This window comes from Podarcis liolepis (genome assembly GCF_965112155.1).
Source record: "Podarcis liolepis genome assembly, chromosome: 11".
In the NCBI taxonomy this organism is placed as follows: Eukaryota; Metazoa; Chordata; class Lepidosauria; order Squamata; family Lacertidae; genus Podarcis; species Podarcis liolepis.
The window spans coordinates 58,506,956-58,530,482 of record NC_139565.1 but is presented as its reverse complement, the minus strand read 5'-3'; the positions used below and the strand labels follow the sequence as shown (position 1 = coordinate 58,530,482).

The 23,527-nt window shown below is 44.1% G+C and overlaps 1 protein-coding gene across 2 annotated transcripts in view; it reads right to left on the bottom strand.

The window, feature by feature from the left end:
- The window catches only part of RIT2 (Ras like without CAAX 2), a 272,498-nt gene that overhangs the window by 159,478 nt on the left and 89,493 nt on the right, over positions 1-23,527 (bottom strand). For both annotated transcript variants that reach the window (XM_083466310.1, XM_083466309.1), the window contains exons 3-4: positions 18,494-18,567; positions 10,416-10,607 (exon numbers count right to left, since the gene is read on the bottom strand). In XM_083466310.1, the coding sequence (XP_083322436.1) occupies positions 10,416-10,607; positions 18,494-18,567 (266 nt within the window). The remainder of the gene's footprint in view (positions 1-10,415; positions 10,608-18,493; positions 18,568-23,527) is intronic.

Sequence of the window (23,527 nt, the reverse complement as noted above, 5' to 3'; positions counted from 1 at the left end):
AGTGCAAATTGCAACAAACTAGTATCAAAGGCTAACAAAGGCTAAGTTTTTAGAAGGCACTGGAAGGAAAGACCTGCCAATTAGAAACTATTGGGATGTATAAACTATGGACTTAAATTTAGATGCAGAAGTTGTATAGCGCTATCCTAGTTTTAAAAAACAACAACTATACTTCATTGGAATTTTTTTTCAGAGTTTTGAGAGGTTTCTAGGAAAGCAAAGACAGGCACCACACACAGAAGAATGAGACATTTTGATTTTTTTGTCCTGGCTGGCTAAATTTGCATAAAATTGTGGTGTCTAAAACGTTTAGTGATCCTCTGCTCTTTAGGTTGCTTGGGAGATATCCAGTTCTATGCTATACATGATTTCACTGATATATACAATTGCTTAGGAAGGTCTTGTGCAGGAATCTATTGTCATTAAATTCAAAAGGACTGCTCATTAGCTTATTAGCTGAGGGAGAACTGGGGTAGGGCTGCCCCCATAGGCAATGGAGGCAGAATATCTGCATCAGAAGTAATTGAATGAACCCACTGGACTCAATACAGACACATAGCAGAATTACCTGACACAAATAGAGGCTAACTCTGCCTCGGGGGCAGGAGGCGGAGGTGGAGAAGCTGAGGATGGACACTTTGCAATCACAGGAACCTTTAATTAATTCACTGATTAATTTCTCTCGACACACCAGCAGTTCTCTCTAGCGATGTTGCTGAAGTTCATAACCAGCCCAGTTTGGAATGCAAATGTGCTTGGCTTGTGCTGTCCAGACGTATTCTGAATCAAGCAGCGTTACCCGCAAAAGTTATTCTCCGTATTAGAATGTAAAGCAAGATCCAAGACATAGAATGATCTATAACTTAGGCAAAGTTGCTTGTGTGCTCTCTTAGGCTCTTCTCTAAGCCATTATCTGTCTTAACTGTTTATAGTGAGGCTCAAAACTTTCCTCTCGGAAGCCTCTGTGTTTATGCAAATCACACGCTTGCTAACACAGCTCCAATAGCTCACAAACATGTACTGTTGTGCAGAACATCTTACTCCTACAGGTACACCTATTGAAATCTTGCTTGACATGGCTGCCAGGAAGCCGAGTCTATCCAGATTTCAAATCCCCACCTACCCACATAGTAGTTATTTTCAAATTACTAACTTGTGGACTATAAAAATTAGGCCTGTAATGCTGGATCTATGGTGATTCATTCACCCAAGCAATTCACCACTTGATGCTCATCAAGCTATGATGTGCACATGTGAAGCAGGTTCAAGAGGTTGATTATGATATTTGAGAGGCTAACAGTGATAAGACAAAGCATGTTCTCCTTCATGGAGAGCACGTGTTGCGGTGGGGGCCGCCAGGACACTCCAAAGTTGGGGGCGGGCTAATTGTTTGTTGGCCACTGATGCGATTGGGGCTTCCCTTGTTGTTGGGAAGAAGTTAATGTTGCCATTTGTTGATTGACAGCCAGAAATGCTAAAACTCCTTGCATGAGGCTAGGGCTTCCTCTTTTCGACCGTGCATCAGATTGCCCATCCCCCCCTCCCTAGAATTAGGGTTGTTCGCTTTGACCTTGCTATACCTGTCATGGGGTCGTCTGCTCTTGGGGCAAGGGCCTGGTAGGAATTTTGTCCATCTGGCTGATTGGCTGGGGCCATTTGGTTTTTGCCTACTGCGTAGCAAATCATCACAACTTGTGAGGTTGCAGTTAGGCATTGGTTTATGGTTTGGTTGGTTGAGGGGAAGCGGTTGAGTGCCTACCCTTGGTAGGTTGAGTGCCTGCCCCTCTAATGCTGCTGCTGCAAGGGATTCCGTTAAAGGAATTGGGGGCTAACTATTGCTTGTCCACTCTGTCAAGGGGGCTCGGGCCATAGCAATGAGCTCCTGGTTGCATTTGGGGTGAGGGCAGGTTCCCTGCTCCATGTAACCCCCAAGTGTATTCCCCTATTCTGACTTTCGCATTGTGCGGAATGTCAGTCTGTCCCCCATGGTGGGGGCACATAGTCGCAACCAATGCCTAAGCAACCACTCACAAATTTGTATTTCAATAAAGTTGTGGCCAAAATTATGCCAAAAATCTTAAACAAGAAAATTCTGTGTGATGTGTGAGTTATTGGGGTGGCCCTGGGGACCTCGACATGCAATAGCTTGATTCAGGTGGGGAGGAGGGTGGGCCAGTGGGCCAGTATATACTTTGCATGCAGAATGACCGAAGTTCAATATCTGGCCTCTCCATGTTGTTGTTGTTGGCATCTGCCTGTCAATGGAGTGCACCTCTGGGGGTGAAGTCAAACCACTGTGTTAGCAGTACTGAAGTGACTTCCCTGGGTGTGGCGATCACACAGGGTCCCCGGATGTTTCACCGTCTATTGATCCCTGTGCCACCACTTTATTTCCTGCTTCCAGCACCCAGGCCCTACCTGGTACAATACTGAGTCCAGTCAGGGTTAAATTGGAACATAAACTTCTGTTTATTTATTGCAGTTTAACAAGCGTGTGGTTTCATAAACGGTATCGGTCAATTACAATCCTAGGGTGGCTATCCAGACCTATAACTTCCACTCCCTGCTCTCACTCACTAAACCACCTCTCAGATATTTACTTGTCTTCCAACTCCTAACTGTTCTTGACTCAGCTTATTTCACTACACTAACTCAACCTACCCACAGACTCTATCCCAATTCACTCCCACTCCAACCAACCACACAACTCCCAACGAACTCCTCCCTTTGCCCCTCCCAGAGGTGATTTTATAGTCCCTCTGACTCCACCCCAGGTCCTGATTGGGTAATCTGTTTAACTATTTCACCTCCAGCACTCTCATATGTTAACATCACACTGGGGCACAAGCCTTGGCAGTGTGTATGGAGGTCCTGAGCTGCCCAGACAACAAGACTCCCCTCTCGACTTTACAGATGTGGTCCAAATGAAACCACAGCAATATGTTTGGCACCAGCTTGGCTGCAGGAGTTGCCAGCTAAAGATGTACAAGGTGCCATCCAGCCGTCTTAGGGACTCCACTCAAGATTTGTGCAGAGTTTCCTCCTTAACATTTTCTTCTCCCATAGATATCCCTCAAGGCAGTGGAGATCAGGGCCGGATTTAGGTTTGATGAGACCCTAAGCTACTGAAGGTAATGGGGCCCTTTATAGGCCCTGCTGTCCTTTGTCAACAACAAATTGTCACTGTTTTTGTGTTGAATATATGCTATATGGCAATTTATGGACCTAATAGGTATCTAAAGCCATTTGCACATATCAAAATATGTATGTTATCAAAGTAATTGTTGAACTTATATTTTGGAAATGTACATCCAGTTTTTTTCTCCTTTAATTTTTTTTGGGGGCCCCCAAGAGAGTGGGGCCCTAAGCTATATCTTGTTCTGCTTATACAGTGGTACCTTGGGTTACAAACGCTTCGGGTTACGTGTTTTCAGGTTGCGAACTGCGGGAAACCCGGAAGTACCGGAAAGGGTTACTTCCGGTTTTCTCCGCTCACGCATGTGCAGAAGTGCTAAATTGTGCTTTGTGCATGCACAGAAGTGCCAAATCGTGTCATGCGCATGTGCAGACGCAGCGCTGCAGGTTACAAATGCTGCGGGTTGCAGACGTGCCTCCATCACGGATTATGTCTGGACCCCGAGGTTCCACTGTACGTAAATCCGGCACTGGTGGAGATTTAGGGTCAGAGCTTATCTTCTCCTAGATGGGCTACCTTTCTGGGTTGATGAGCCCCATCTGCCCCTTGACAATCTATGTAGTGATGGGAGAACTCCTGGAAAGCTGGTGTTGCTCATTGTAGACAGAACTGGGTAGGCCAATGGTCTGTATCATTATAAGGCATTATATTCTGAGTTAACTTAGCACACAAAGGAGTTAGAAGTGGTAGCTGCTTATGCTAGCAGCTAGCTGCTAGCTGCCCCCCCCCCCCTGATGCCAGCCCTGTTTCCCTCCATGAATTGGAGGGTGATCATCTACAGTGGGGATGTGAACCCCACACAATACGGAACCCTGGAAAATTATTCAAATACCTAAGGGTACAGTCAATTAAGAGTTGGATGTTCTGGGGGGGGGAGTCAAATGATGCTGTTAAACAGAGAGGGGTAATAATGGATCATCCCACCTGCTAAGGATTGAGCAAGAATGAGCAACAGTACATGCAAATGCTAAAGAGAGCATTTCTCATCCATAATTTGCACAACTAAAGTCCTTAATGATGGTGACTATTAGGAAGCGTGTCACAACCGTAAATAAATAGTCATTCTTAACAACAGTTTTGACGTGTCTTTTATGCTTACAACAATTTCTTACGATATCTGATTAAACTGTTACGCTACAACGATCAACCCAGGGAAATGTCAAAATACATATTGTTTGTATCACTCAAAGCAAACCTAAAGAAAAAAAAGGGGGGAAGGAGAGCAAGTGAAATCCTAACAGGAATGACGGTGTTTCAGAAGGTAGGCTGATTAAAGTCTAATTAGCATGTGTTATCTTTGAGTGATACAACTTCCAGTACCTGTGAGCTCTGATTGTGCATCAGAGCAGGACATTTTTGAACATTAATGATGGCAGCTCTGTTCTGGAGGTGCAGAACAAACAATATTAAAGAATAGATTGGTTTTGACTTCATTCTCATGCAAGTATTATTAAGGATGACGCTGAAATCCACTTCATCTGGAATGCAGGGACCACACTCAATTCAGTATGTTTGACTCGGTACTAGGGTATGCATGGGTATGTGAAATCCAGTTCACCTGATTTGCTGCTTATTCTGCAACATCAGTCAGTTGTAGCTGGTGTCCATTGGGCTTGGCAGGACTGCTAGGTACTCATAGGGACATGGCCAACTGTTCTGGTTTTCTTCCCATCCTTTTTCCTTTGCAAAGTGTGCTGTTGACATTCCTTTCTCTGTCTCACTTCCCTTGCCTCTCCTATCTCCCAAGAAGCTTGAAGGATATGTTTGTATTTACACTCCAATGTTAACTGGAACAACATCCTTTAATGACTATTTGTGCCACTTTTGGGGTTAGATAGTGTTTCTTGTTTATGGCCTGGGGAGCATAAGGTTGTAAAATGCAGGAATCTTGCACAGAAATCAAACCTTTCCCTTTGTGCATTCTATCTAAAAGGTTAAATGCAATTAAAGTGAAACGTTATTAAAATAAAAAAATATACAACTTGGGTTTCTAGTTCTTATATCATGGGCAGTTAAGCATTGCAGTTGGAGCGACTTTTAGCACCTAATTAAACTGGAAAGGGTCTTACTTTGCTTCAAGAAGGTTCCCTCTGGTCGCAGTTGATTGTCTGCTGGGATAAATGTTTGGCATGACCATAGGAAGCCAAGCATATCCAGGTTTCAAAGTCCCATGACCCACACAGTAGTCATTTTGAAATTGCTAGCATGGGGGCTATAAAAGCTTGGTATATATGGTGCTGGATCTATGGTGAGCCATTCAGGCAAGCAACTCACCACTTGAAGGGCTCCTTCAAGCAATGATATGCATTTGTAAATCAGATCTAGAGGATCTGAAAGGCAAATGGTTAGGGAAGCCTGGGGCTTTTAGGAGTTCCAGGAAGGTGAAAAGCACAAGCTATAACATATGGCAGTGGGAAGATTCTTTGTTCTTTCACAGTTTCACTACCTTATGTAACAAGATTTAGTAGCTTGTGGTTAGTGTCATAAAACCAACAGATTTAGGGCACTGTAGAGCATCTATTTTTGGGTAAATGATATGAATCTCCAGGGTTCAGGCTTATTTTAGGAGATAGAAATAGGTCTGCGAATTCAGAGGTTTCTCTACCAGATGTTCAGGGAGCTGAGCTTATCCAGATAATGTCACCGAGGCAGCAAGAATAACTGCTTAAGTTAGCAGAGACTTCACAAAGGAAAAATAAGATGATCTCGGAGAGGTGTTGCTCTGTGATGGTGGGAAAGTAATGCACAGGCTGGGGAAGCCATTTCGAACTCCAGTTTCCAGCAAATGCAGTTTTGTTCCCATGAATATCTATTTTAGTAAAAGAGACTTTGCCGGGGTTTCATTGCAAATTGACACAAAGGAGGTTTGAGCAAAGGGCAAAGCCTTGTCTGATTCCTCTGAACCTCTTCCCCGGAATATGTGATAAAGAAAAAGAAATGCATCCATTTTAAACTAAATGGACAAGGGCTCAAAATTATAATAGCTAGGGTTTCTCAAACATACAATAGCCATGTACCCCTTTGGGGTGTTTCGTCTTACCGGCTTACCCCTTCTTGGGCAAATATAATTTTGGGGTGGTTTTGATGCTACTATTTTATCTCTTTATATGCAGCTAAAATGACTACGATAAAGTAAAATGAAAAAAAAATATGCAATGTACCCTTTGAAACCCTTCTGTGGAGCCTAGGGGGGTATGCATCTCACACTTTGGGAATAATAATAATAATAATAATAATAATAATAATAATAATAATAATAATTATTATTATTATTATTATTATTTATACCCCGCCCATCTGGCTGGGTTTCCCCAGCCACTCTGGGCGGCTTCCAAAAGAATATTAAAATACTGTGATATATCAAACATTAAAAGCTTCCCTAAACAGGGCTGCCTTCCGATGTCTTCTAAAAGTCCGGTAGTTGTTGTTCTCTTTGACATCTGGTGGGAGGGCGTTCCACAGGGAGGGCGCCACTACCGAGAAGGCCCTCTGCCTGGTTCCCTGTAACTTGGCTTCTCACAGTGAGGGAACCGCCAGAAGGAAACATGATGCAGTGGATAGGATGGCTGAGCTTTGACATTAGTTCAAATCTCTTCCCAGATAATCTGAATAGTTTCAGGGCATTCCTGTCTCTCATCTTATCCAAGTCCATTAGAGTTTATTTCTGTGCTGCCTTTTGATCCCCTCCCTGCCAAAAAGCCTTCGAGGCCGCTCACAAACCTTAACAAATATACAAAATTCAAGCTATAAAATAATCTTTTCCAAATCCAACCAGTACCTTAAAGCACAACAATAACAGCAACAAATAATAATACCCACATACACCCATCCCTTCCTTAAAAGAAGAGATCAGTCTCCCAGCCCTTAAAAAATGACAATGAAATGATGAGTAACCTCTTCAACAACAACCTGCCTTTCAGCATATATGACACCATAGTTTAGGAAGGATATTGACAAGCTGGGAGTAGTTGTAGTCTTGTTGTTATTATTATTATTTTCATGTGTGTAATGGCTGTTTGCTAGGCACAATAAATTGAACTGACTGACAAGCTGGAAGGCGTACAGAGGAGGGCAACCAAGATTATTAAGGGGCTGGAAACCAAGCCTTATGAGGAATGGTTGAAGGAGCTGAGTATGTTTAGCCTGGAAAGGCGGAGACTGAGAGGTGAAATGATTGCCATCTTCAAATATCTGAAGGGCTGCCATGTGGAAGATGGATCAAGCTTGGTTTCTCCTGCTCTGGATGGTAGGACACAAGCCAGTGGATTCAAGTTACAGGAAATGAGATTCCAACTGAACATCAGGATGTACGTTTTGACAGTAAGAGCTGTTTGACAGTGGAACGGACTCCTTCGGGAGGTGGTGGATTCTCCTTCACTGGAGGTTTTTAAGCAGAAGTTGACTGCCCATCCAACTAGTTCTCCCACTTCCCACAAACACAAGCATGTGCTTTATCTGGGATCACATCCACACCATATATTTAAAATAGACATTATTTGTACAGTGGCACCTCGGGTTACAGACTCTTCAGGTTACAGACACTTCAGGTTGCAGACTCTGCTAACCCAGAAATAGTACCGAGGGTTAAGAACTTTGCTTCAGGATGAGAACAGAAATTGTGTGGCGGTGGTGCGGCAGCAGTGGGAGGCCCCATTAGCTAAAGTGTTGCTTCAGGTTAAGAACACTGTCAGGTTAAGAACGGACCTCCAGAACGAGTTAAGTTCTTAACCCGAGGTACCACTGTATTGCATGACACAGCTCAGTATTCCCTTGAGCACATGGGTCTCTGTGCAAATCCTTTGCAGTCAACTGCTTAACTTTTCCAGGGGTAGCAAACAGCACTTCTTCTCAGCCTCTTAAATTCCAATTTGTCTTTAGAAGGTGAAAAGATAAACCCCTTGTTCCCGGGGATAACAACACGACATACTTAAAAACGACAAGACCTACTTAAAGGAACAGCCACAATCATTTTACCAGGGCTATCAGAAAGGCGAAACATTATTTCAAACTAATAAGCTTGCTTGTTGCAGTGAAGTTCCCCCTGATGTGTCATTTTAATTGCAGATTAGTCTTGTTCCTGGACCGCCATAGATAGATTCGCGAGACAGACGACATACATCATTAATTGCATTGTGGAGGGGGACTGCATATCAAACAGTGGCTTTGTCTGACCCGACTCCTACACCCTGTCTGATTGTTATGAAATTGTTGTCAAATGCAAAACAATGCTAAGGAACACTGGAAGTGAGATTACTTTTTTTTTTCCCTTCTCCAGGCACCGTAAATAATATTATAATACATTTCATATGCAAAATTTTTACAGCAGCATCCAGGACTGAAGGATGAAAAGACACTGGTGAGAACAGATGTGCTAGTTATACCACCCTTGTTGGGTTCTGCCAGGGTGGGAATTCCAGTGTGGGTAACTGCCTTTTGCAGTTTAGCTGGATTTTTAAAACCTTCTACAGCAGAAAAAATAAATGCAATTTTCATTTTCTTTTTTTTTTTTTTTTTTTGGAGGAGGGAGAGGCATTTTGCTACCTACCCCAAGCCAAATTTCAAGGTGTCTTGAGGTGGCAAATAGGATTGTCCCCAGAAGGCAGTCCTTTTTGTGACTGGGCCCCTGGACACCTTAAAATTGATTACGTCAATCATTTTCATTGGATTTTCTTTGCTTTCTTTTTTCTTTTTTTTAAAAAAACTCCAATACAAGAATTCAATTGCAATCCTTGGGATTTATTCCTCTACTCCAACACTTTTTGAAAGAAAAATATACAGTGGAGAGCTGCAAATGGCTGAAATATGGGGGGGGGGGGTTATTGCTATGCAACAATATTCTAAAAGGACTATGTTGTACATTTACCTCTGTGTAAATTAAGAACATAAGAAGAGCCCTGCTGGATCAGGCCAAAGGCTCATCATAGTCCAGTGGGTAACAGGAGGCCTCAGAAATGCACACAAGAAGAATATGAGCTTAACAATGCTCACACACTACACTTTCAGTAGTCAGCTGCAGAGGTTTATGGCACCACGGATTAACTGGTTCTTTGGCATAACCCCTTAGTTCTCATCCCATGCTGTAGTCTTTGGTGAAGTCTACGAGCATGTACAGTAAGTGTGGGACCAGCTCAAGAAACCTTGCTGCCTGAGGCCAATGAACCTCATCTCCCACCTCAATACTACATATAGAAGCCAACTGAACTAGCAGTTGGGCTTCAGCGCTGGTGATTCTCCACCACACACAAGGTAGCAGAGCAGATTAGGGGGTGACCTCACCACTGCCTCCCCTCTCCGATCTACAGGTAAGCCACCCTCATGCTAGTAGCAGGAGGACAGGCAAATGCTTCTGCCTTGCCCCACTGACTGCTTCTGCCATGCCTACTGGTAAAATTGACACCATGTAAATAAAACAACTGCATATTCTTCCTCTTCCCCACTCCCTCTTTTTCTGTTACCTTCCTTCTGTTGCATTATAGAGGGGGAGACTTTTTACACCTTGCACCACACTGATGATGTGCTGCCATAATTTACAGTTAATAGATAATGGCTTGTATCCAGAGTACTGTGAGCTTTTGGGTTATTCCAATGGGGCTCTTCTTTTGGTTTGATGAGGAACTTTGTGGTGTTGATAGGAGGGAGACAAGAGTAGGAGGAAGGATGGCCAAGAGGCAGGAGGCAAAAGGACATGGCGACAGCTTCCAACTAACTCTTCAAATATCCAAATGGCTGTCACATGGCAAGCTTGTTTTCTGTTGCTCCAGAGGGGAGGACCCAACCAATGGATTTAATTGACAAGAAGGAAGATTACAAATAAACATCAGGAAGAACTTTCTGATGGCAAGAGCTGTTCAACAGTGAACATGCTACCTCAGAAAATAGTGCACTCTTCATTACTGGAGGGTTTGAAGAAGAGGTTGGGAATTCTTTAGCAGTGATTCCTACCCTTGGAATCCCTTCCATCTCTACAGTTCTACGATTCAGTAACTCATTTCACCAATGCAAGGCTTTTCACACATGCAATAGAACCTCTTCCCTTTCAGTGAGCAACATTCATTTTCTAATTAACCGAAATGCCACATGCTGGACAGATGATCATTTGTCAGAAAGGCCGGTTGATGTTCAGACTCTGTTCACACCTGCAGTTAGAATGGCATTCTGCCTGCTCCAGAGCCAACCCTTCTTATTATTCATTTTTAAAAGCGGCAACAACTTTGCTTACCTGCCGAAACTCCTTGAGATCAATTTTGTTCCCCACCAGCACCACGGGGATGTCATAGGTATGCCGGACACGATAAATGAGCTCCTTGAATTCTGCAGCTTCTTGAAAGGACTGTCGGTCCGTGATGGAATAGCAAATAACGAAGCCCTCTCCACCTCGCATATATTGGTCTCTCATGGCCGTGAATTCTGCCTGCAGAGTAACATTGAGATGCTATATAATTTAGCAAGCAAAATAAAGAGCCTATAAAGAACAGAGTTGCTGAGAGTGTACTTCTAAGGTAATTTTTTCCTCCTTTTTTCTATTTCAAAAGTGATTATGTTTACTGTTTTAACTAGCAGAAAAAACACAGGTGATTCACTTCTAATATTCATAAGGCATCCAGGTCTTATCCTCCACCCTTCTTTCCCTTGAATCATTTTTGTTTGTCTGGTTTCTTGTGGTAAATAATGCAAAACGGTTAGCTGATTTTATTTTATTTTAAAAAGAAGAATATTTGAATTTGGATGTTTTGCATATATGTTTTTCTTCTTGTTTTTTTATTACTGTATTTTTCGCTCTATGGGACACACTTTTTCCCCTCCAAAAATGAAGGGGAAATGTGTGTGTGTCCTATGGAGTGAATGCAGGCTTTCGCTGAAGCCTGGAGAGCGAGAGGGGTCGGTGCGCACTGACCCCTCTTACTCTCCAGGCTTCAGGCAGCTATCCACAAGCCCTTGGAGCACAGCGGGAGTTCCTGCTGGGCTCCGAAGGCTTGTGGATAGCAGCCTGAAGCCTGAAGCCCGGGGAGCACAGTGCCAACTCCTGCTGCACACCCCGGGCTTCAGGCAGCTATCCACAAGCCTTCAGAGCCTGGCGGGAGTTCCCGCCGGGCTCCGAAGGCTTGCGGATAGCAGCAAACTCCGGGAGCGAAGGCGAGGTTGCGCAAAACCTCACCCCCGCTCCCAGACCCGTTCTGGGGGCTGGGGTCAGGGGAAGCTTGGGTTTCCCGTGCCCCAGCCCCGCGGCTAAAGAGGAAGCCAAGACAGCCAGGGGGATGGATCCTGCTCGCTGTCTTGGCTTCTTTGCTCTTTGGTGCTGGGGGGGGGATATATTCCCCCCCCTAAAAACTAGGTGCGCCCTATGATCCGGTGCACCCTATGGAGCGAAAGATACGGTATGTCCGTCTCTCTGCAATAGAGTCCAAAAAAAAGGGAACCCAATAAAGCTCACCATTATTACAGTTTCACAGACCTGGAGGGCTTTTGAGGTTATATGAAGCTGTCTCATTCCAAATCCATTCATTTCATAGGAAGTCACTTCATACTGAGTCAGGCTGTTGGGCCATCTAGCTTAGCATTATCTGCAATGACTGGCAGCAGATCTCCAAAGTCTCAAGCAGGAATCTTCCACTGCCTACTTTGGGATGATGAGGATTGGACCTGGGACATTTCACATACAAACATGGGCTCTACCACTGAGCTATGGAGCTTCCCAATGATACACAAACACACACACACACACACACACACACACACACACACACAAAATAAGCAAAGTTGCACTTCTGTCCTCTGCATGGAGAAAGCAGAATGGGACTTTGCAAATTACGGCAAATCAATTTGGAAATAACATAGACGTATTGTGTATGGGGCATGTTCCAATTCATGAAACCCTTTTCAAACCTTGCATTTTGAAGAACTGCCCTCTTTAAGAAGCGTTCTCCATATTTGCTATGTTTTCAAAAAAAAATTTAGAACAGAAAACCTTTCTTTCTTTCTTTCCAAACGACAGCAGCAAGCAACGCTTCTTTACTAATTAAGCAAAATGCCACATTCGTAGCAGGGAGAAATCAAAGGAGACATTAGCATTCAGGATGCACTGAATATGAGCCACATTGTTATCTCATGTACACATGAACCACAGGAAATGTAATGCTGAAAATGCTGAACAGTATATTGTGGAATAGGCAGGTCCCACACAGGAGCGTCAAGCGAAGTTTTGTGTTTAAAACACTATCAGTATCATTGCACCAAGGGGAGAGGATTAAAAAAGAAGTCTGGATTGAGGTGGCCAACATCTACGTTTCAGAGACTACTTCATTCTCCAAATAACACTGTCCTGGACTGGAGATCCAAACAGCCACATAAATTGCCCTACAGGAATGGTCATGTTCAAAAGTTAGAACCCAGAAGACTTCACAGATTTTGTGTGCATTCATTCAGGTAGCCTGAGGTCATCAACCGGGGATGGTGAACAAGGAACATGTGCCACACAGAAGATTCCGCTCCATGAAATTGGTTGGTGGGGGGTCTTCTGTTTTTCAAGATTGCACAAGAGATCATTAGGAAATACAAAGGGAACCTTTGCTACTTTGACTGCAATGGTCCCGGGGAAGTACAACCCACTGACATGCAAAGGCTCTTTATATTCGACTCGAAGGCAGGAAAGGCAGAATTCATACTGGAATATTTATACAGAGACGCCATCTGCACAAAACAGCTGAACACTTGTAGGTTGCTGGTTGCCAGGGCAAGCAAAGCTGAAATAGCAGCACTCGGAAAACATGATTTCGGTCTTCTCATTTTTCTTCCCCTTAACAAAGTTTACAAAGGGAGATGGCAAATGGGAAAACGGATGAAGACAGCAGACAGCAGGTGGTATCTAGGACATGTGCGCAAGCAAATGCCATCTGTTCCTGGGCTCAAAGACTGAAGAACTGGACGAAGGATGTTCCCAAGAAAAGACCAAGCAGGCAACTGGCTGACAGTCTCCTTGGGACTGCTCCCAATTTTAGGGTTCTCTGAATTGGTTCCATTTCACAAAATCAATACTCCTGCCCACATCAGCTCAAAGGTACCGGTAAGTCCCACACAGTAAAGGTGTTTTGGGTTGCAACCTCAATAGGCGAATCTACCTATGGCTTTCCCAAGTCAGCATTTTTATTCTTTTGCACACAACTCCATTGTGTTTCTTTTATATGTTAAGCTAAAAAGTCTCTCAGGTGGGAATGGGGAACCTCAGACTTGGAAGCTTTATATGGCCCCCAAGACCTAGGCCACATAACTTTCTGAGCCACATCCCTCACTTTTGCACCCTCCTTGAGAACAGACCTTAGGTTGCATAAGCACAATTTTGCATTAGTGTCTATGATGAACTGTCCAAGGTTCTGATTATTGCCTTCACTGGAACAGACATGCCTAGATGCTATTTGTTGCAGGAGTTGGGAACCTCAGACCCAGACTCCAGACCCCTCTATTTGGCCCTCAAGACTCTCCCCAAGTGACACACTTTGCCTGCTCTACTTTACACCCTATATTCCTGGCTGGAATATGTCCTTGAACTCTGGTCATGCTTCTTGCTTGCTTGCCTGGATGGAAGATAGAGGGGTACATGTGTGTGAAGGTAAAATTTACATTCAGTCTTCTAGGTACTTTAAAAAAAAATGTAAAGTGTATTTTTTCTTGAAATGCACATTTACATGTGTATCGTGGTATGCTCAAACTGTGAATCATGACTTTTGGAGAAAGCAATTCCTGAATTGCAGACCAGATCATTTCTTCTAGGAATATGAAACTATTGAGTTGCTCCAGCCTTGGTTCTGGATTCATCCCTTAAACAGAAGGGGCGGTGGTGCTCCTTCCCACTTGCAGTAAAACAGTTCTGTGCAACAGTGTCCTGCTTGGCAAATTTTGTCTTTCATATTAATGCTAATGGCTTTTTCCTTAAGGAGAAACACCTTGATCATTTTCTCTTAGATGCAGTCAGTGGAGCAAGATTCACTGTTGAATCTCCTTAAAGAAAAATAAAGTAAAAAAGAAATCCAGCTTCATTTGGTTTATTGCACACTATAAACTATGTGCTCTCTTCTCATCTGCATGCAGGATAGTATAAAATGGATTTTCACCTTAAATCACAAAATGCATCATTAATAGTAAAGGGAACGGATTAATAGCTCAGTCATTATGTTTGAGGAAAGAGCAGAAAGGACTGGAAGGAGAAGAAAAGGTCCCGAAGGAGTTTGAAGGTGATAGCTTGTTCTGGTAAGTATTGAGTCCCTTGAGACCTGTGGATCTTCTCATACTTTGTCCTTCTCCTACGCTGCCCTTTCTGAACAAGGTATCTATGTATAAAAGTGGGATTTTAACATTTCATTGTTTTTTGTCAACATCTCATCACACTCTGGTATAACCAAGAAGCAGGATAGAGAAGGCAAAAGCTCCATTGTGGAGAATCTGCTTTGAATGTAGAAGATCCCAGGTCCTGCTCCAGGAATGCTCACTAGATTCCACCAGGGAATAGTCATACCTCAGTGGTAAAACATCTGTGTGCAGAAGGTCCAAGGCTCAATGCCTGACATTTCCAGGTAGAGCTGGGGATGTCCCCTTGCGTGAAAACCTGGTGAGACATTGCTAGTCAAGGTGGGCAATACTGAGCTAGATGGACGAATGGTCTATTTCAGTGTAGTGAAAGACCTTCGCTCCATGGTAGAGCAATTTGCATGCAGAAGATCCCTGGTTCAATCGCTAGTATCCCCAGGTAGGGCTGTGAAAGACTCCTGACTATAACCTATCAATGGGTGATATGTGGTGTGCCATGTAAAATTCCAATTAAAATAACATGTTGTAATTATTACCATCCAGTGTTGGAAATGTAGGTATTGAGTGAGGATTTACCCCTCCCAAGCCTATGATGAATAGCTAGGTAGATATAAATTTGCTTGAATATCATTATATTATCATCATCCATATCTAATTAATTATTTGCAATGATTAAATAATAGTTTTCTCTTGGCATAATTTGCCTGTAAATAAACATCCACACTCAACAGCTGATACCATTTCCATTGCACCACTGAAGTGACATTTCCCCCCAATCGCCGACCTTGGAAAGAAATACTTATTTTGAAGCAATAATGCAACAGGTGGGAAAACAGTTTGTGAAAATTATTTTAATTTTATTAGAAGAAGGCATTTTAAAATATAACTATTGCTCAGAATACAATTTTGTGGAAAGCTGCAAGCAGCTTGGTTTGAAATATGATTTATATATTTTCTTGTAAATACTGAACACACTTCACTGTAGATTGTTCTTCAGGTAGTCATGCAAATAGGACTTTTACCTCTATTAAAAGTGTCCTGATTGCACTTAGCCACTACGGAACTGCACTTAACCCTTGTAGATTGCCAAAATGTTCAATATCATCATAAAGGCTTAACTCACTAGATATCCATTAAGATAAACATCAAATGCGTTTACTTTCTATAACATCTTTGAACACTGGAATGCAAAACATTAATTAGCATCAATAAACAAGAGCCCACAGAGACAGTGCAGGACAGATGCAATGATTGCCATTATCAATGTTCAATCTCAGGGAATATGATGCTTCAAAGGGGGGAAAGAAAGCATCCTAGCTCCCTGCCAGTGAGTTAATAAGATCTACCTTCTGTTTCCCATTCCTCTGACAACAATAACAAAAGCAAATGGGAGTCTCTGTACCTTGGAACAGATCCTCCACAACTGTTAGGTACATTTTCAAACAGTCTCTTGATCTCCTGTTCCTCTTCTAAATGCTTTCCCTAAACACAGTCACGCAGCACACTTTGCTGACTGCACATTGGTGACTGCCAAGGCACTGTCTAGCCAACACCCATTGATGTTATCAGGCAGAACATGGAAGTTTTGGGGAATGTGTCTCTGTGTTCAGACTGGAGTTCTTACCTACAGAGGTGGTGGTGGGAAACCAACGTGGCAGCCAGGTGTCCTGGGCCTCGGGGTTAACCCAAACCACACGGTCCAGGTCCGGTCCCAAATCCAATAATTCAACAAGGAGTCAGTCCAACAGGGACAAGGCAGGAAACCAGGCTAGGTCAGGCACAAGGTCTCAGGCAGGTTCCAGCAAGCAGCAATGTTGCTCCCGCAACCTGGAGCGGGGTCCAGCAGCCTTTTATCTCTGACGGGGTAACGACCGGTCCTGATCCCCCAGTGACTCACCTCCCTGTTTCACCCGAAGGCGAGCACTCCTCCTGCAAGTACTCAGGTCTCTCCTCTCAGACCTGAGTCTCTGCAGCTTGGGAGATGTTGGTGGGTTACTAGACCCAGAGGCCGCCTCAGCCTCTCCTGGTAGTGGAGCAGCTGTACATGATTGCCAAGCAGAGGGCAATGAGGTAATCCCCACATCTAGAGCCAGGGCAGGCTCAGGCCCCTGACTCAGCCCAGCTGGTGCTTGTTGCAGGGGAACCTGTGCAGACTGGGGCTCTTCAGAATCAGGCCCCAGACTCGGTTCAGATGCTGCCTAACGCAGAGGATCCAGTGTGGACTGAGACTCCTCTGGTTCCGAGTCCGAGCCCAAGTCTCATGCCATCATACCAGGTGGTCAAAGACTTTCAAAAATGGGTGGCAAGTCTCACACTCAGCATCTGACTGCTGCCCTCCAGTTATTTCTGACTGGGCCTCCCCTGAGTTCTCCCACCAACTTTTGGGGGGCAAATGGCACATTTACAAACAAGAGAAACTGTTGCAGGCACAACACATACAAAGTTAGGGACTGGCTGGGTGCAGTGAAGTGGTTGAAGCTGCCTGACCAAGAACCCCCCAGGGAAAGCACAGAGGGAGAGGAATTGGATCCTGGATCCTGGTGGTGGGAAACTGGCCACACCCCAGAGGAGGGGGGAAAGCTGGGAAGAGCTGGGAGCTTGGAGAAAGATGAAGGGGAGGAAACAGGCAGGTGCACCAGCCCACAGGAAGTAGTCTTGGCAGCTCCTCCACCGAGCCACCCTGACAGCCTGCAAGCTTCCCCCTACCTTCCAGAATAAGGCATCTACTTCATGTCACAGAGCAGAGAGCCAGGGAGAAACATAGAGGGTCCATTGGGGCTCGTGTGGACAGAGGGAGGAGCCTGACACAGAGGGCTAGAGTGAGTGGGGGGAGTTACAAGCCAATCTGGGCAACTGCTTCATCTTCATCTAAGGAGCAACCCTTAGAAGTCTCTATGTATTCTGTGTTAGAAACTAACTGTAAGTTAGCCATTGCATCACTGTCTTTTTCTGTTCTGTGAATAACCTATTCTCCCTGTCAGCTCCCTGACATGTGCACACACTGCAACCAAGCACGCTATTGGCTACAACAGAAAGCATCTTTCAGACCTAAAAGTAGGAGGAGTGGAGCCTAAGGGTGCCAGGAAAGACCTCTGTGGGGGCACGTTTGTCCACAGGCACCACATTGGCAATCACACCCCTCCATAGGCCACACCTCTTGTCCCAAGGCCACACCTCCTCAACAGCTTGACCTCCTTGAATGCTTTTACCTGGCTGGAACGCATTATTGGCCTAGAATAATGCCTCCTGTTTAGCAGGAGAGATGATAGAGAGAGATGTGTGTAGAGATCTCTGACTTTTGCATGGCTGGAGTCTAGACTACTGTACAAAGCTAAGAGTCTCATCCATTGTTCTGCCCTTGTCCACTACCAGCATGAGGCTCCTGGAATGTTCTCCACAAGGAATAAAGTTTCCCATCCTTGGCAGGGGTCAGCAAACTTTTTCAGCAGGGGGGCAGTGCACTGTCCCTCAGACCTTGTGGGGGGCCAGACTATATTTTGAAAAGAAAAAAAAAATGAACGAATTCCTATGCCCCACAAATAACCCAGAGATGCATTTTAAATAAAAGGACACATTCTACTCATGTAAAAACACGCCGATTCCCAGACCATCCGCAGGCCAGATTTAGAAGGCAATTGGGCCAGATCCGGCCCGCAGACCTTAGTTTGCCTAACCATGTTTTAGAGCAGCAGTTCTCAACCTGTGGGTCCCCTGATGTTGTTGGGCTACAACTCCCATCATCCCTAAGCTCTGGCCTTGCTAGCTAGGGATGATGTGAGTTGTAGTCCAACAACATCTGGGGACCCACAGGTTGAGAACCGCTGTTTTAGAGGAAGGGGAGTTCTCACCTTACAGGACCTTTCCCTCTGCCCTGGATCTTAAATGCCTCATATATGTGTGTGGGGGGGGGGGCTTCCCTTATTTTTTCAGTATCCTCACGCACACTCTGTGGCAACTTTCATTGGCAGCTCAAATTGTCCAGGCAGTGAAACTACTCACTTGTCCAGCAGTGTCCAGAATGTCCAAATAAGCAGGTTCATCATCTATACGTACTTGTGTTTTATAAGCATCCTCTGCAAGGGGAGAAGCATAAGAGAAAGGAAATAAACCATATAAGCAGGACTGCAGGCATTCTAAGCTAAAGGAAGAAAAAAGACAAAGTTGGGCAGCAATGCAACTTTACTTTCTGCAACGAGAAAGGAATAATTCTGCAACATGCATGAATCACGGAAATTTACTTGCATAATTCATTCTTCTTATGGCAACGGAGTTGGGGGGGTGGTATGTGCGCTACAGTCTCCTATAGATAAGACACCTATAGAGTCTTTTCAAAAGTGCCCTCCTCTTGCTGCCTGCAGAATGCACTCTCCCCAGTGAGGCTGCTTTGTCATCGTTTATTATTTGTTTATTAAGTTTATATACCGCCATTCATAGGAATATCACAGGGCAGCTCACAACATAAACATATAAAATGAGAAGACAGAATGCCTAATTAAAAAAAGCACAAGCACAAAAACAAACCAATAATCCTGGGTGAAGTGAAGGCCCAAATGAGGTGTTGATCATAATCTGAGATGCGCACAGGTGGGCTGAAGCGAGCTACCACCATTCCTATGGAGCCTCCTTTTATTGAGACAAATATGCAAGCTAGGCAGATACATTTTTGGGCTGTGACCTTTACACATCTTCCGTCCCGAGATCGTGGGGTGGTACAAAGCTATTTCGGCACCTGTTCCACAGCGTCATTTTCCCCTTGCACTGTGTATGATGAATGGAGACAAAGGTCTCATGGAAAAGGGTTATAGACAGGACACCGCTGACTGCTGAGACCGCAAAAGGTCAGACATAGGAAACGATGTTCCAGACAGCCATGGCTTGTCTGAGGGGGAGTTTTTCCTGCACCCCAGGGTCACGCGTGCAGGCAGATTGTGGCTGCCTGCTGGCGGGGAAGTGTGCTCCCTCCGGACCCCACTATCCACTCCGCGATATCCCTACACCTGGGGTCAAGGTACTGCTCTATTTCAAATGTTTGATGAGATGAGATGTTCTTTTTATGCCTAGCTGATTATCTCTGATATATTTTTTTCTGCTGGGGTGTTGTAGCTTTCATAGAACTCTAGGAACCTAGAAAGCTGCCTTGAGACACACTATTGTCCCAACTTGCTCCATATTGGCTAAAGTGGCTGGCAGAGGCTCTCCAGGATTCCTAGACTGATCATATTCCAAGCCCTACCTGAAGATACCAGACTTTGAACCTGGGACCATCTGCATGCAAAGTAGATGCTCCACCAATGAGCAACGTCACTTTCCTAAGCAGCTGCTGAAGGCTGAACATTTGATCTGTGGAGAGGAGGAAAGTGTGCTTCATGTCTCATCGGCTGAAAAGCAGCTGGGGGGGGTGTCAGCTTTGGTTATTATTATTTAAAGAAAACCTTTAAAAGTTTGCTTCCAGAGTCTATTACTTTTTCGGTTTAGCAAATTGGCTTTTATGCATGCATAACATTAAAAAGAAATTCTACACAAACTGTTGCCTTCCCCCCATAGTCATAGGCTGCTGTCTTCCAAGTGGAAAATAAGCACCAGCTAATATTTGTATAGATTATTTTGCTCCACTGTATATTTCACGCCCCGTCTTGTTATTCATATTTTCTTGTTAAGGTTAAATGGAGCCGAAGCGTCGGACAATATTTATACTGCAACATGGGCTGCAAATTATCTCTGTTGTTTAATTAAACAACAATGCAAGACAGGCGGTGTGTTTATGGTGATGGATGGTGTGCCTCGCTTGCGCAGTGAGCTGTGAGGTGAGGAGAAGGACCGGGAGTTCCCAACAACATGCCTGAGAAAGACCATTTATCAGCGGGAACATATGGACAGTCAGGTCCTATGTTACAATTCAAACTAGCCCTCTGCACCTAAGAGCCCATCACTTGGGCTGCCTGATATTTGGTATCCGCAGACTGCCCTGCCCTTTTAATCTATCCTGCTCACACACCTCTCTCAGACTTAAATTTGAGAAGTTGTCTTTATCTATCCTCTTATAGATCAAAGGAGCTAGACTAGTTACTTAGACTCGAACTAGAAACATTTATATCCCAATTCTGTACTTCCTACAATCAAGAACTGTGCTATTTTATTACCTACAAGCATCTCTCTCTCTGTGTGTGACTGCAACAGGTAAAATCTACTCTCCAACCAGTATTTACTAGCCAAATGATCCTCATTCTGCATGCAAAAGGGTTTCAATAGTTAATTGGCCCTGTTACCCCCATGCATTAAAAAAAAAATCATGAAAACTGATGAAGAAATAAGGAAATTGAACTTAAAACTAATACGAGGAACTGAGAGAAACCATTATTGGTGGATCAGCCCATCTCTAGCCATAGCTGCCTGGTCCCATCACCTCCTGGCAAATAGAAGGGGAAGAAATGGAGGCAGTGAGAGATTTTACTTTCTTGGGCTCCATGATCACTGCAGATGGTGACAGCAGTCACGAAATTAAAAGATGCCTGCTTCTTGGGAGAAAAGCAATGATAAACCTAGACAGCATCTTTAAAAGCAGCTTGCTGACAAAGGTCTGTATAGTTAAAGCTATGGTTTTCCCAGTAGTGATGTATGGAACTGAGAGCTGGACCATAAAGAAGGCTGATCGCCGAAGAATTGATGCTTTTGAATTATGGTGCTGGAGGAGACTTTTGTGAGTCCCATGGACTGCAAGAAGATCAAACCTATCCATTCTGAAGGAAATCAGCCCTGAGTGCTCACTGGAAGGACAGATCCTGAAGCTGAGGCTCCAATACTTTCGCCACCTCATGAGAAGAGAAGACTCCCTGGAAAAGACCCTGATGTTGGGAAAGATGGAGGGCCCAAGGAGAAGGGGACAACAGTGGACGAGATGGTTGGACAGCGTTCTCAAAGCTATCAACATGAGTTTGACCTAAGTGTGGGAGGCAGTGGAAGGCAGGAGTGCCTGGCATGCTCTGGTCCATGGAGTGATGAACAGTCAGACACAACTAAACGACTAAACAACAACAATAAGGATTTGAATTATTACAGCAGTGTCCCAATGTGTAGCTAGGACTACATGCTGCCATGATCAACACCCCTACTTTCCATTTCAGAAGAGGGAAATCAATCTTACTCCAGGTTCTATCACACCTGCAAAATCTCCCCTCCCTTTGAAATCACCCAGCAGTGGCAGTCAAGTGGGACCAAGTGGTGCCTGTTATACAATATTGTTTTTGTTATTGATTTTTCTTTGACACACATTAGCATTCCAAAGCGCAATCCCTCAAAGATGTTGGTGGAGCAAAGCAGCCCATCTTCATTTGCTCGGTGTCTCTGCTCTTTAGTCTATACAGCGTTTAGTTGGTTAATTAGAATTCTTGGTGTTGAGCTTTGATTAGCCACATCTTAAAATCTCCTAGGAGCCAAGTTAGGTCATCTTCCCGCCGTAGCACACTCAGGCAAGTGTCACGTTACATGAAGGTTTCTGTCAGGCACCACAGGGAGGGACCATAAAACCTGCTTCACATGCAGAAGATCTGAGGTTCAATCCCTGGTGTCTCCAAGCAAAGATTGGGTAGCAGAGAATGGAAGAAAGCTCTGCTTGAGAACTTGGGGAGCTACTGCAAGTCAGAACAAATAATAAAAAGCTAGATGGACCAGACTTGTATCCTATGTTCCTGGTTTCATGAAAAATGTTTACAGCATCTGGGACATTTTAGTTTAGAGAAAATGTGAATTAGAGGCAACATGAGATAAGTTTACATGGAGGAAGTGTAGAGAGAGAAAAGTCTCTGTCTCTCTTTCATAACATTGGAACTTGTGGACATGCAATGAAGCTGAAGATTGGATGATTTGGGACAGCTACACAGCACATTGCCAACAAAGGTCTGTATGGTTAAAACTATGGTTTTCCCAGTAGTGATGCATGGAAGTGAGAGCTGGACCATAAAGAAGGCTGATGGCTGAAGAATTGATGCTTTTGTATTATGGTGCTGGAGGAGACTCTTGAGAGTCCCATGGACTGCGAGAAGATCAAACCTATCCATTCTGAAGAAAATCAGCCCTGAGTGCTCACTGGAAGGACAGATCTTGAAGCTGAGGCTCCAAGACTTTGGCCACCTCATGAGAAGAGAAGACTCCTTGGAGAAGACCTTGGTGTTGGGAAAGATTGAGGGCACAAGGAGAAGGGGATGACAGAGGATGAGAAGGTTGGACAGTGTTCTCGAAACTACCAGCATGAGTTTGACCAAACTGCGGGAGGCAGTGGAAGACAGGAGTGCCTGGCGTGCTCTGGTCCACAGGGTCACGAAGAGTCGGACACGACTAAACAACAACACAGCACATAGTTAACACTATGGGACTTGTTCCTACAGGAGACAGTTAAGGCCAACTTAGATGGATTTTAAAGAGCATGGGCCAAATTCATGGAAGATAAGGCCATTGATGGCCACTAATTCTGACGGCTATCCTCTGCCTCCACAGCAAGAAGCAATATGCTTCTGAATACCGGTTGCTGGAAACCACAAGGGGTGAGGGGAGTACTAATTTTGGACTTCCCAAAGGCATCTGGTTGGTCAGAGAAGGCTATTTTTATGCTAGATCAGTTTATAATCTTTGGGAAGGTGTGGTTTGGATGTGGCGATGCAGCAAATGACCAGATTTCTTTGAATTGGCCTCTGATAATTTCCAACAGCCTTTGCGATTTATTCCAATATATCTTGAATCATTAAGCAAATTGATCCTCATTACTGTTATGGCAACTATATAAATGCAAATCAAGCTTGGCATGGGAATGTCTTTCTCTCTGCTATCTATGTATTTTTGTATTTACTTTTACTGCTCAATGGCTCAGAAGTTAATTCCCTTTGAAAAGCAAATTGTACCATTGGATATTATATTAAAATTAATTAAGTCCTTGAAATTCAATAGGTACTACACACAGCTGAAGTACTTAAGTCACCGATAAGGAAACAATACACATGCAAATAAATAAAACAAATTACCAAGCGGTATCCAGAGTAAGAA